Source organism: Carettochelys insculpta, chromosome 3, assembly GCF_033958435.1.
Source record: "Carettochelys insculpta isolate YL-2023 chromosome 3, ASM3395843v1, whole genome shotgun sequence".
In the NCBI taxonomy this organism is placed as follows: domain Eukaryota; kingdom Metazoa; phylum Chordata; order Testudines; family Carettochelyidae; genus Carettochelys; species Carettochelys insculpta.
The window spans coordinates 48,463,817-48,478,782 of record NC_134139.1 but is presented as its reverse complement, the minus strand read 5'-3'; the positions used below and the strand labels follow the sequence as shown (position 1 = coordinate 48,478,782).

Below are 14,966 nucleotides of genomic sequence, written 5' to 3'. Positions count from 1 at the left end.
AAGCAAAATAGTGGTCAGGTTTTATCATATAATTTTGCTTCTGTAAAACATCATGCTGTGGCCATTTTAAAGGAGAGAGGAAGACAAAGAGCTAGAACATGTGTATGTACATATGCTGAAAGCGGTGTCTGGATATCTCATTCGGAATGTGAGGAAAAATACAGCATGGATTTTTACCTGACAGTCAGAATTAAATTTCTGAGAAGGAAGATCTTAGTGGGAGAAGAGGAAAGGACTTCACATTTATAGAAAGAATTCAGAAGCTACTATGGTAACCAGAAAACATTTGCAAAACTTAGTCCCAAGACTTGTTGTGCAAAATCAAATTTTCCTTAGGGTTTATTTTCACATACTCTTAATGCAGCCAACATTTTCAGGAAAAGTTAGCATACATACTTTTTAGTCCAGAACACTAGAAACAATCACAAGAACTCTACAGGTATCCTTCTTACATCTAATAATGAGAACTGCATGTTAGTGTTCTTGATCTCATAATTCCAAATGAAAGATGAATTTTTCAGAGTTTCTTGAAAAAATGCCAACTGAGACTGAACCCTTTATAGGTTGAAATTTGTATCAGTATATGTGGGTAGCACAGTTGTCAAACTTGAGTGCCTACATAAGATGTCTACATCTCACAGTGGCTGCTTTTTAGCCACATTTAGATATACCAAGGACTTGCACCTGAGTGATGATCTTCATGTGTAAATGCAAGGTTTGATAAACTGTTAAGATACCTAGGTTTGAAAATCAGAATTGCGTTATGTAGTATAATAAACTGTGTTGCTTATTCTTTAATGTTAAAACAAAAAGCAGTCAAGTAACACTTTAATGACTAGCAAAATAGTTTATTAGGTGAGCTTTCGTGGGACAGATCCACTTCTTCAGACCATAGCCAGACCAGAACAGACTCAATATTTAAGGCACAGAGAACCAAAAACAGTAAGCAAGGAGGACAAATCAGAAAAAGATAATCAAGGTGAGCAAATCAGAGAGTGCAGGGGTGGAGGGGGAGGTCAAGAATTAGATTGAGACAAGTATGCAGAGGAGCCCCTATAGTGACTCAGAAAGTTCCCGTCCCGGCTTAAACCATGTGTTAATGTGCCAAATTTGAATATAAAAGCCAGCTCGGCTGCTTCCCTTTGAAGAATGGTGCGAAAGTTCTTTTTCAGTAATACACATACCTTTAGATTCATTAATAGCATGCCCCATTCCGTTAAAATGTTGTCTAACTGGTTTGTGGATCTGGAGTGTTTTGATGTCTGTTTTGTGCCCATTAACCCTTTGTCTAAGGGAGTTAGAAGTCTGTCCAATATACAAAGCATCTGGGCATTGTTGGCACATGATGGCATATATGATGTTAGTAGAGGAGCATGAGAAAGTGCCCGTGATTCTGTGAGTAACCTGGTTAGGTCCAGTGATGGTATTTCCAGAGAATCTTTTTCTGATTTGTCCTCCTTGCTTACTGTTTTTGGTTCTCTGTGCCTTAAATATTGAGTCTGTTCTGGTCTGGCTATGGTCTGAAGAAGTGGGTCTGTCCCACGAAAGCTCACCTAATAAACTATTTTGCTAGTCTTTAAAGTGCTACTTGACTGCTTTTTGTTTTGATAGTGTATAGACTAGCACGGCTTCCTCTCTGTTACTATTTAATGTTAAAGGGAGAGTTTGATTGACTTACATTTTTATTCATAATCTTTCATTCATCATTATGAAATTTTATACACTGTTTTACAAACAGTACAAGACATATTCCCTACCTCAGTATGCTTACCATCTGCTCAAAACACTGGGCAGCAGTTCAGGAAATAGAGCCTCTGTGGAAATTATTTGTGAAAGGAACAAAATAGGAAGGATTTGAAGAAAAACTGGTTCTCTGAAAGAATTTGAATAAAATAGAGTGTGCTACATGAAGAGATGTGGGAAAGTGCTCCAAGTGTAAGGGCAGCTGGAAGCCCAGAGTAGCACAGGGATGAGAAAAAAGAATAGAAGGAAATCAAAAGAGAGAGGTAGAAAAATTGCATACGACTCTGATGGTGAGGATTTTAATTTAATGGAATATGACACTGGAAGCTAGTAAAGGTTTTGAAGGAGAAGGATAATTTATTCTTAGTGGTAGGAGAGGGAAATAACTATGTAGTGGTACTTTGAGAGGTTGGAAGGAGAACTTATGGTATTCAAGGTAAGAGTATTAATCAAGCCATCATTAAAGCTGTTAAAAGTGGTGGATGGAAATGAGGGAAGGGTATATTTTTGGTGATATTAAAGAGGAAGAATCATTAGGATTTCCTCTAATCTGGCACTTTCATCCGGCAATATCAATAATCTATCATGATTTTAGTTAGCTGGATGACTACTTATCATGGGTATGGCAAGTTTCTTGTGGTCCCATAACTTTTGTTTACAGCCACCAGCCCTGGCTCTGAGTGTTCTGTACTGTTATCAGTAATTTACCCCTAAATGTCTTCTAAGAGCCCAGTAAGCAATGGAAATGTTGGTAATGCTACTGGACAATGTTGACCTCCTGTGGTCCAGCAAATTCTCTCATTTGGAACCAATTAGGTCACAAGGGTGCCAGACTAGAGAGGTTCAACCTGTAGTACAGACAAGAGTCAACAATGATACTAATGTTACAACCCTGGGAAATAAAAAAAAAAAAAAAGGCCTTCTCAGTAGTGATAGGGAATGTGGTGGAGAAGGATAAGGACAAAGATTGAGTTTAGTTTTGATGAGACTGAGAATGAGGTAGGACACCTAGAGGGGGTAATGTTGGAGGTTGAGAAATAGGTTGATCATTGGCATAAAAATACTAGGTGATGCCATGGGGGCAGAAGATGTTGCTGAGAGAGCAAAGACAATTCAGGCTTACAACAGAGTGAGACTGGTGAAGATAAGAAGTTACCAAAGGTTGTGATGAAGGACGTAATAATGAAGCTTCATGATAACCATAAACGCACAGGGTCATGGAAGCCAAAAGAGGGCAGAAAGCAAAAGAGGAATCCAGGAGGATAACATGATAGGAGTGTTCCTCTGACATAACTAGGTGAAGAATCATTAGTGATCTAGGAGAAAATGAATTATTGTCATAGGAGGGCAGATTTAAGGAGAATCAAAGAGAGATTTGATAAAGAGAAAATCTAAGCTGCAAATGTAGATATCATACTCAGGGATTTTGATGACAAATAAGAGAGAAGAGAGGTAGAAAGGTGGTTACTGATAGTGAAGTTTGGGGATGAAGGAAAACTTCTCTACTCTTCTAATCTAGAGGATACAAAAAAACACTGGAACCTAGACACAAAACAGAGGAGAAAAAGCAGTTATGTATCTTAATTTTGGGTATGTCTGCACAGCAAAGAAAACATGCGCTAGCCCATGCCAGCCAACTTTGGCTTCTGGGGCTTGGCCTATGGGACTATTACATTGCTGTGTGGGCATCCATATTCTAGGACCTAGTGGGGTAATAAGATCTCAGAGCTCCTTCACTTGTGATTGCGTGCATGAAAAACATTGTATTTGATTATGAATTCAAATTGTCACCTTCTGCGTGGTTCCATGATTTTTGTCAGTTAAAGTATTTGGATCAGTCCCATCTTTTCAGCTGCTTTTTCATTATTTTTATTGCACTTCTGTGAGCAACACTGATATGAAACAGGAGAATGTGGACAGCTGCTGTTCCTTCTGTGGTATATCTACCCAGCAGCTCTCTAGGGTTATGTCTATACATGCCCCTCCCTTTTGGAAGGGGCACGTAAATGAAGCAGGTCAAAAGTGCTAATGAGGCATTGAGTGTCTTTTTGCGTAGAAGGGTGCTTTTGAAATTGAGGTTTCCTTTTGAAGGAATACCCCCCATATGGCTAGTTTGCAATTCAGAAGCAGGTCTTTCAATGTGCTGGGTGGCCGCTATTATGCAAACAAGGCACTGAATATTTATATCAGCACCTCATTAGCATTTTTGTCCCACTCATTTACATGCCTCTTCTGAAAGGGAGGGGAATGTGTAGCTGTAGCCTTTACGGCCTTTTCCCCTGACACTCTGCCTAGAGCCACACAACTGCAGAAGATCGACCGGCTCAGGGTCGGTCATCCATGGTTTTGTTTCGTGCACATGTGAAATGGTGATTTCTGGGGTCAAAGTCAACCCCAGAAGTCTTTGTGAGTGATGAGGATTTAGGTAGGTCAACAGGAGGAATGCTTCTGTCAACTTTCTTCCATGTAGACGTCCATAACTGTTGACTGCTGTTAAGTTGATTTTAGTTATGTCATTGGCGTAGTTAAAATTGTGTATCAGCAGTCAAATGCTATGTCTAGTACAGACACAGCCTCTGTGTAAGCTCTCGGAGAGCAGAAGAGGTTGACTGTCTCTCTGCCAGTGTCTAGGGAAGTATCTGACAAAGGATGGTTCTCTTCCCGCACCTAGCCATCCCATATGTAGCACAATGGTGGGAAGCCTGTGGCCCATGGGCTGCATGCAGTCCATTGGGGTTTTACATGTGGCTCACACTGCCCTGTTATACCCTCTTCTATCCATTCTTCTCTCATGCTGGGCCTCCTCACACTTAGCTACTTCTCCCTCTCATTCCAAGCACTTCTGGACTGCTGTAAATCGGCTGATTGATGCCCCATCCTCACTCCTCTCCCTCCCTCACAGAGCTTGAATGTTGCTGATCAGCTCTCTGCAAGGAGTACTGGGGTCAACAGGGACAACCTCAGCATTCGATTTACCATGTCCCTACTGGAAATGTTAAATCAAACTCCAGAAGACTGCCCTCTGGAGTGTTGATCTTCCCATAAGTATAGACCCCCCCGAGGCACCCATAAGGGAGGTGCAAACAGCAAGCCATTGGCAATGTTCAAATATGTTTGTCTGATAGAAAATAACAACGGCTGTGGGGAATTACTTGTGACAGCTGTGTAAGACTCACTGGTCTTCTAATTAATTTTGTCACTGAGCTGTCTCCTCTGGGCCACTACACTGTTGGAAGCACCATCTTTTGGATGAGGCATAAATATTGGACCCTGATACTTTATGATCATTTGAGATTAAAGGGTCTTTTAGGAAAGAACTGATATGTTATCCCTGTAGTGGCCACACTCCAAACTGGGCTATAACTTTCTACCTCCCAGCATTCCTCTTTGAATAGAAGAATGGCAGCCATGTCTTCATTTTAATGAGCAGTTCAACAATTACTGTCACATGCATACTGTATAAAGTGTTTTATTATTTTTATGGATAAAGAGTTTTGTATAAACAAAGTTGAATAATAGTCTCAATAGAATCATAATTTAAGATTTTGCATCATTTTCTTATGGTTAAATTTTATTCTGAATGAAGGAAATTTTTTAAAGAAAAGTGAGGGATTGTTTAAAAGATAGGAAAAACTGAAATATGTATTTGGTCTCCTGGTATCTTTATGTCAGTTAACTAGAAAGTCTCCTTTCAGTCTGCAGCTTCAAATAGATCTATTCTATTTAATGGTAAATAAATCATATTGCCAAGACTTTACTTACTGACAAACATGTTGCCTTACCATACGTTCCTGGTGCATAAAGCTGGTTTCTCGTTTTAACTGTGGATAAAATAACAATGACATAGTAATAATGAAAAACTTACACTCCTGGGGTATATCCACACAGCAAAACTATTTCAGAATAACACAGCAACACACAAAATGCATTTTGAAATAGCAGTTAGCTATTTTGAAATACAGTATTTACAAATAATAAGCTGTTTCTACACAGGCCACTTATGCTAAGACAGGGAGCGAAAGATGCTAATGAGGCGTGGATGCAAATTCCCTGTGCCTTATTAGCATAACGTCACATGATTTGGAGTCTGGAAGACTGTTCTTCCAGACTCCAGAATGCCATGTAGAAGCGCAGCCGCCAGGGGGGCTTCCGGAAGGAAGTGCTTCTTCTGGAGGCCCCTTGTTCCCGAAAATTTTTGGGAAGATGTCCATCTCTCAATATACATTTTAAGTATGGAATATTTTTTGTAAATTTTAGTGCAAATTAGGCATGGTTTAGTATAGTTATGGTAGCTTTTCCTCATGGTAATTTTTGGTCCCTTATCCAACTCTGTTTTAATTTTCATGGGAACTTTTCACCAATAGCAGGACTTACGGCGAATTCTAAGGCTGCTTCTACACTCACCCCCTCCCATTGAAAGAGGCATGGTAATGAGGCCACTGGAAGCAGGCTAATGAGGTGCTAAAGTGCATGTTCAGCACCTCCATAGTATAATGGAAGATGTGTGAATTTTGAAGTGCAAACTTAGAATTGCAGATTGACAGTGTAGATGTGGGCAGCTTGGAAATAAGCATCCCACTTCGACATTCCCTTCCTGGAGTCACATTCTAGGTGACATACTCTGGATGTTTTTAAGTCATTAACATTCTATTAAACTAAGACCAAAATGTGTCGTTTACGTGGAGGGGTAGATGGGAGACGTATAAATTAGATTGCAGACACATCGAAGAGCCAAACTTTTTCTTTCCAGAAGCTTCCACAGTGGGTGTTTAGCTTCATCAAGGCTCTTTATGTTCTAGCCAGTTTAGATCCTTTGGTGTAGATTAGGACCCGTTTCATGAGAACTCAATAGTTTTTCTGTATTTCTAGAGAAATTTACCCATCTCAGAGATATGGAAGGCAGCTATTTGTAGTTCAGTTTCTAAATTCACAAGACGTTATTTTCTTAGGGAAGTACTGTATCTTATGCCTCTTTTGATGGAGCCGTATGTCCATCTTTAGGCTCTGAGCACCTAGTTCCTTACATCATGTCACTGTGAGTCATCGAAAGTGGGATATACTTGCACAAGCAGTTGAGGAAGAAGAAACTGTTACCTGACAGCAATTGTGATTCTTTGAGATGTGTTGTCCATGTATATTCAATGAGCTAGCCTTATATCATATTACTATGGCATCCTGGAACACCTGGATTTTGAATGGAACTAAAAAAGTAAGTAGTGGTTGAGGCAGCACCACCCTTCATGACTTTGAGGTTACACAAGAACATACAAGGTGGGTCTACACTACAAAGTTTTGTCTACAGAAGTCACTGTTGACAGAGTTTTGCCAACAGAATCTCTGTCTACGGAACATGTCCACACCTAATACAGGCTCCCCCTGTCGACGCCCTCTGCCAACAGAGAGCAGCCTGATTGCCGAGCCTTCTGTCAACAGAACAGCCAACTGGAAGCTCTGCAAACAGGGCTTCCAGGTGAACGGGAAGCCTTCTCTGTCAACAGAGGGCCCCCCAGAATGTTTACATTATTTTTCTGTCTACAGAGGTGCTATGTCTCAAACTTTCAAGACCTAACTCTGCAGAGAAAATGTTGTGTTCTGTTGACAGATTCCAGACAGAATGCATTTGTAGTGTGGACGCTCCCTAGTTTTGTCGACAGAAAGTTTCTTCTGTCGACAAAACTTTGTGGTGTAGACGTGGCTACAATGCATAGGCACAGCCCCAAGGGACATCACTGGCCAAAAAATTGCAACCTCAAGCACAGAGGGTGCATGCGCACTTAGTGTGAAATATATGTGGACAACACATCTTAAAGAACTATAGTTCCTATTAGGTAAGTGACTAAGTCTTGCATTACGCTGTCAAAGAAATTAAGTTGGAAGAAGAAGGAAGTGTTTTCTGAAGATGTAAAGTCTGCCATGGGCAATGTGCACGTGCTACATGCATACTATTGGACGCCTTTTTCGTATTCTGACTAGACATTGTCTTGCTTTTGGGGATTTACATTGTGGGGAATGTCAGTTTAACTAATCTTCATTCCCCTGAAACATCTTTTTATTGAGTAAGAGATAAGTTACACTAGGTCACCATTTCCTGAGGTGTGACATGCACTTTCAGGGAGAGAGGGCACAAACCGCTAACTCATGTGGAGGAGTAGATGGGAGATAGATAAATTAAGATGGGTAAGCCTTTAATAACATATGGGGGGGGTGCAGGGGGACAAAACTGATTTCATTTTCTTGGAGGGGGGCTCAGTTTTCAAAAGTTTCGTAGAATCATAGACCCAGAAGGTGCCTCAAGAGGTCATCAAGTCGGTCCCCTGCACTCATAGGAAGACCAAACGCCATCTAGACCAGGGATAAGCAAACTTTTTACATCGGGCCCCACTTTTCATCCCTGGAGTTAGCAGGGCCCTCCAACATGACTAATGTAATCCAAATGGATGAAAAATTCATTACGTTCATATGAAAAGAAAGCCCTTTCAGCATGTGTAAAAACGTAAGTATGTAGAATGTAAAAACTGTATTAATCAGTATATAAATGTAAATACATGTAAATAAAAACAGTAACATATTTCAACATCTTTAATGAGACAGAGGAGCCTGAGATCCAGCCCCTTATCATGTTGTGCCCCACTTAGGAAATTTCGTACCTCCCCGAGGGGGCCTGCCTCCCAACTTTATGCATCCCTGACATGTGTTTGTCTAACTTGCTCTTAAAAATCTCCAGTGATGGACATTCCTCAACCTCCCTAGCTTGGGAAAGATTTCAGTATATATACAGAATGGTATAAATGTTACATCAGTAATATCTGTTTATCCATCCATTCATTGCACATAGCCCATCTTTTCTCAAATAGTTCTGTTGTTAATTTAGTACAGACAGCATATCATTCAGTTTCTTCTAATTCTTTTATTCTGGTCATCCACATTTCTATAGATGGTATTTGTTCATGCAACCATAAGGATAAAATACTCTTTGTGGTTGCAGTCACAACAATTCTAAACAGGTTTGTTTTAATTTAAACAGCATAAGATATTTTCCCTACCACTATCGCAAAAGGAATGTGAGGTCGGGGCATGTTTGTCTAAAATATGTCTTGTATGAATTTTCTAACATCGGACCAGATGTTGATGCATTACTAAAATGGTTTTACAAGGCATAAACATTATTGGTTCCCTGTGTTACACAGGTGGGTATCAGCATTTCACCTGCAATTAATTCCTTTGTATTTTCACATGACATCATAGAGGAGTTGAGCTTTGCTGTTGTGGCTTATGATGACACAGAATTCCTGGAAGGAATTATTTCCTTGCAAGTTATGTAGCTCATCTGTTCTATATATAGCTTTCATAATAGCAACCATCTGCTCTGATCCAGGCTCCTCCCCTATTCTTTTTTCCCTTCTTTCACATTAAATTAATCTGAAAGAATGACTTCGTATACATATGGAAGGAATGTTGCTAACAAAACCAGGATCAAATTTGAAAGCCACCAGCAGAATCTTTATAGTAGGCAATAAGACCCTGTCTAAAATCGTTTTTATTTTTTTCATTTCCAAGTTGTCAGAACAGCTGCACAGTGAATATTCAGTGAAGTTTCATGTGGAAGATGAAAAAGAAAGTGCGGGGACAAGGGGGGGAACAGGGGCATTATTGTTTGACTGGAGTTGTTGACAAGTACATTTTTGTTTCACTCGCTTTGTGCCCTGTATCTATGTGTGTGGTACAAGTAGGAGAATGAAAAGGAGGAAGGGGATTATGGTTGCAATTAACATTCCATAATCACATCAATTTAACAGTTTAAATTTTTATTGGCTTACATTTCCTACACTAGATGTGCTGGAGTTTGCAATACATGGGAACGCTTTAGCTGAAAAGATATTAACTGCAAAGTAGAAAGATAATCATATTATAACGAGATGGTATTGTTTAAAACACCATTCTACTCTGAAAAGTGACATTGTAAAAATGGCATTTGGTGTTTCCATATTTACAGTATCAATGATTTCCATATCAGATTTGCTCACTTTATGCATAAGTAGACTGTGAGGGGAGTTCTCAAGGCCAGCTCCACAAAGTCTGCCTGGGGTGTGGAAAATTAAGCCCTTTTTTTGTTTGTGGCTGTTGCATCACCATCAGCAATAGGGGCCCCTTAGGTGAAAATGCTGTCCTGAGCTATCACATGTTTCTATTTGAGACTCTTGAAATTATGCCCTCAATAATATTTCTATAACCCTTTTGTCTTTAATGGGTAAACATGTTAAGGACATAATTTGAAAACAGTGGGGATCTCATGGGTTCCCCTCAAACGAAACTTTCTTAATAATGTATGAACCAGAAAAAAATCCACTTCCATCCCAGATCTAAGTAATATAATCATATTTTTCCACTAAAATAAATGAATCTGACTCCAGTTTTTATAGAAAATTGATTGTTCTGTTGTTACAAAGACAGGAAGCATGGTCCAGAGATTAAAGCACAAGAATGTGAATCCAGAATTTTATCTTCCCTTTTCAGTCACAAATAATTGAGAGTTGATTTAGCATGCAAGATCAAATAAAGAAAGGTTTTGTAAATACCTATCTTATCGCGTCTAGAAATCAGATTGCTAAAGTGCACTTAAGTTGCATCTACAATTATTTGCAGGTGACACCAAAAGAAAATCTATTTAAATAACAAAGCTTTGGGCTCACTACCAGCCTACAAACTGGAGAGAACAATACTTCTTGACAAAAGTTTGTGAATTTTACTGTTTGTAATACTACCTTTGAAGGTATTTTATATGTAAAAGACTATTACTGAATTTGCAATAAGAAAACAAATCAAAAGGTGCATCTACACTAGGAACTAACTTTGAAGTTAGGCACTACGTCGACCTAGCCAGTAGAGAGTCTACATATATTTCCCCTTACTTCGAAGTTAACTTTGAAGTAGGGATCCCAACCTCTAAGTCCTTACTCCATTCCTGGGGAATGGAGTAGTGCCCTACTTCAAAGTTTAACTTTGAGGTAGAATGTGTGTAGGTTAGGGAATGATTCCAAGAGTCATACCAAATAGTAAAGTATGAAGTTCTGTCCTTTGTAAAATTATTTGTCCAAATTATATTTGTGTTTGAATCTGCCAAGTCAGACATTTTAGGTAACTAAGAACATTGAAAATATAACCATTTGGTGGATAACTTTTATAGAAATGCCTTTTTTCAAGCATAAGTCATACGTGCCTAGCCAGAAGCATGTCACAAATTGGCTAGTTGTGGTAGTTGCACTGGAAAATAAGCCAAGTTTCTATGTCACTCAGGCTGTGGCCATGCTAGCACCCTGCTTTTGGGGGGGACATGGTAGTGAGGCACTTCGGCAGATGCTAATGAGGTTCTGCCATGAATATGCAGTACCTCATTAGCATAACAGTGGCCATGTGCATTTTGAAACTTCTGCTTTCGAAACGCTTGGTGCCCATGTAGCCAAGGGCCTTTAAAAATGACCCCCTGATTTTGAAAGCCCTTTATTCCCATTTGGTTTTGGGAAAAAGGGGCTTTCGAAATCGGGGTCATTTTGAAAGGCCCTGGCTACACAGGCAGCGTGCATTTCAAAAGCGGCACTTTCAAAGTGCATGCAGCCACCATTATGCTAATGAGACGCTGCATATTCATGGCATTGCCTCATTAGCAGCTGCAAAGTGCCTCATTACTATGCCCCCTCTGAAAAGAGGAGCTAGTGTGGCCACAGTCTCAGTGTTTGAGTAATCATGTTGTTGGGAAATTGAAGTGCTGCACTGTAGTTCTGTGTATTAATTAAGTCATAATACTCATTCATATTTGTAGAAAACTATACTTTCTAACCCATATGATTTCATAGCCACTAGGTGAATTAATTAAAATGAAAACACTTGTTATCCTTTGTTGTATTACAATTTAAAAAAAAAAAAAGAAAGAACTGTACAGGGAACTTGATCTGCCTTTTCTATATCTCCCCATACTTTAAAAAATCAATATTGAAGACATCCTGCACAACAATCTGCTTCATAAGCAAGCACAGTTTATAAAACAAGATAATATAGCAAACCATACTATGCAAAATAGGATACTTAAGTATAGTTGAGGGAATGTATTCCAAGTTTTCTAGCCCTACTGATCATAGTTCATAGTACCACAAAATTATATGAAGTGAGGTTAGGGGCTGATATTTTTCAACATTTGTTTCCATTCAATGGTTTTGAAAAGATTCTTTTAGTCTGGAGGTTTTATTCTGGTACGTTCAACAGCTCCATGTATGCTCAAAACATTCAAATGTGCTCAGCAATGGACCTGCCTCTTCACAAATTAATTGTATCATTGGGAGAAACTATCTTCCGTTACAATGTGACATCCCCTGAACCACGTTCATGGTGACTTTTAACTTCTTAACTTCCATTTCCACAAGAAATCTTAGTACTCCATTTTAAAGCATTAGTTTCTTTAGTCTCTGATTCAGAAATAAGCTACTAAAGACCCAGATTGAAGGGGGACTATTCTGTGAAGTTTTGGAGAGTTTTACATTCCAGAAATGTTGATGAAAGGAAGCATTTAAAAATAAGATTAGCTGTGTTTATTGTTGTCTTTAAGATGTGTTAACTAGATTCATAAGCCTTCCAAGGGATTGTATAATCATATTGCCCTGTCTTTCACAATTAGAATCTGCTAATTATAGATCATGGCAAATGAAATTACTAATGAAACTTTTATTGATACTAAAGTAAATGCTTTTAATATTTGCTTTCTACTAATACAATGAATCCAGCTTATAACTTTACACCAGATTGTGAGCATCTTACCTCCATTGTTGAGCAGGTGCTTGCATAAGTCATCCCAGTGACTTCAGTGGGAATTTTCATGTGTGCTAACAATATACTAAGGGGAACTGCAGGAAGGGCAGGATACAATCTGGGCCTTCTTTGCAGTGGTCTCAGTGCTGTGATTTGTAAGCTAAATAAATCTGGTTTGATCAGTCTTGGTGTTACAGCAGTAATTTTTTGCAATTTTTTAGTTAAAATTTAGTAACCTTTACTTCACAGACTCCAATGAACCAAGCATCAACTCGTTCTCACTGCATCTTCACCATTCATATCTCCAGCAAGGAACCAGGATCTGCAACCATCCGACGCTCCAAGTTACACTTAGTGGACTTGGCTGGTTCAGAGCGTGTTGCAAAGACTGGAATTGGAGGCCAGCTTCTGACAGAGGCTAAATATATCAATCTGTCATTACACTACTTGGAACAGGTAAAACTGGCAGACTTTAAAACTTCGTATTCAAATTCAAAATTTTCAAACCCATACTCTCCTTGTCACATTTATGTTCAAAGACTAAAAAGGTATCAGTGCTAAACCCTGTATAATATATTGTATTTCTTTATGCTATAGCAACTCTTGTAAGGGGAAAATTATTGCTTGATACTTTTTCAGATGATATTACAAGCTGTTGCTGGGAAATGTAGAAGTCACTCTGAGTTTGGACAGACTTTTACCAGATTACTAAAACATTATTTTTAGCACCATTTGTTAGTTATAGGAGATGATAGCAAGGGTAGTTTCATCCTAACTGGTCCAACTAACTTGTTACTAGAAGATCAAAAAGTGGCTCAGTGGTTTGAGCACTGGCCTGCTAAACCCAGGGTTGTGAGATCAGTCCTTAAAGAGGCCATTTAAGGATCGGGGGCAAATAGATTTAAAAAAAAAAAAAAAGGGATGGTGCTTGGTCCTGCAAACAGGGAAGAGGACTGGATTGATGACCTCCCAAGGTCCCTTCCAGCTCTATGAGATGTGTGTAAAGATGTAAACAATTAGATGGTGATGGAAGCTCACAAACAGGGTGAGGAGTCACAAGAAGAACCTTCGGGTCACATACTAGTACTCATAATTCAGCTGATCCTACTGAAAAGTCATTTAATTTCTTATTCTCAATTGATTTGATAAGGATCTCTTTTGGGACTAGAAAAAAGATGTGATATTAAATGGCAGGGTCTCAACAGGCTGAAGGCAAATGGCGATGACATTTATGATGGTGAAACTTCTTGACACTCAGTTCAACAGAACCGTGAGATGCAACCTGAACTATGGGACTGCTGTGTCCCCTTTCACTCTCTGGATCAGGGTTCCTCTCATTCTATTCTGCTAGTGACAAGCAGCTCCTTTAGGCTTTGCTCTAACAGCCATTAGCAGGTGAAGACACACAATGTTATATGTGTGTTCCCTAGCCTCACGTAAACTGTATACAGGGAGACAGTAGCAAATCCCCCTCTGACCAAGCCTTGCACTCCAGAAATGCACCATCTTGCAGAGCTCAAAATCGCCTCATGAGCAGCACAAGTTCATTAATTGGTTTACCATTACATCAAAGGATAGTGGACAGGTGCCATCTTTTGTAATCTGAGCAAATCTCCCAAAGGACAAATTTATTGGTTCAGATTAAATGTTAGAATAAGTATATTAGCCACAGAAAACTACATGTCAAGTGATTGTATGTAGTATGCATAGAGGTCAGGAATGTTACATACGGAAAAAAAAAGTAAACACACATTCTAAATCCTAAACTTATGAAATAAAAAACTTTTTTTCCCCCATTGGATGTTTGAGGCAGCTGACAGTTCTTAGTACGCAGGCTGTATTCCTTTCTCAAATCAGACCAGTCTGCCAAGTTCAAAGTCTTTTTCTTCCCAAACATTCTTGTTGCCTTTGGGGTAGGTGAGAGAGGGAAAACACATGATCCCATGATACCACTATCCCTTATTTTATACACTCAGTTCATGTGCCTGTAAAAATAGTGACTTAAATGTGAAGGCAGGTATTACATATCCCGAGGCCCTTCTGACTCATGGTGTAAAGCAGTCCCCAGAGCATGGAGTTCAAATAGCTGTATCTTATTGAATTGTAAATGTCTTGTTTACAATTCCCCGGTTGGTTAATGGCTGGTGATGGTCATGAAACCTGTCTGGGTGTGGGTCACCTGTTTATTGCCACTGGGAAGTAGCTGTGGACATCTCCCGGACTTACAAAATATTTCAGTAATAGCCATACAGCAAAATCTCATGACTCCATGTACAATGATGATATTTTGACAGAACGATGAGTTTCAGCAAATCATGGCCTTTCATATGATATAAGTAATTTTTTATACAAAATATCATACCATACGCAAGTGGTGAGTGTGGGGGTTATAGGATACTATTCTGAGTTACAGTATGTCACAGGTA

The 14,966-nt window shown here is 39.2% G+C and overlaps 1 protein-coding gene across 1 annotated transcript in view; it reads left to right on the top strand.

The window, feature by feature from the left end:
* The window catches only part of KIF6 (kinesin family member 6), a 310,424-nt gene that overhangs the window by 57,443 nt on the left and 238,015 nt on the right, over positions 1 to 14,966 (top strand). The window contains exon 7 of the mRNA XM_074988562.1: positions 12,790 to 12,996. Coding sequence (XP_074844663.1) covers positions 12,790 to 12,996 — 207 coding nt within the window. The remainder of the gene's footprint in view (positions 1 to 12,789; positions 12,997 to 14,966) is intronic.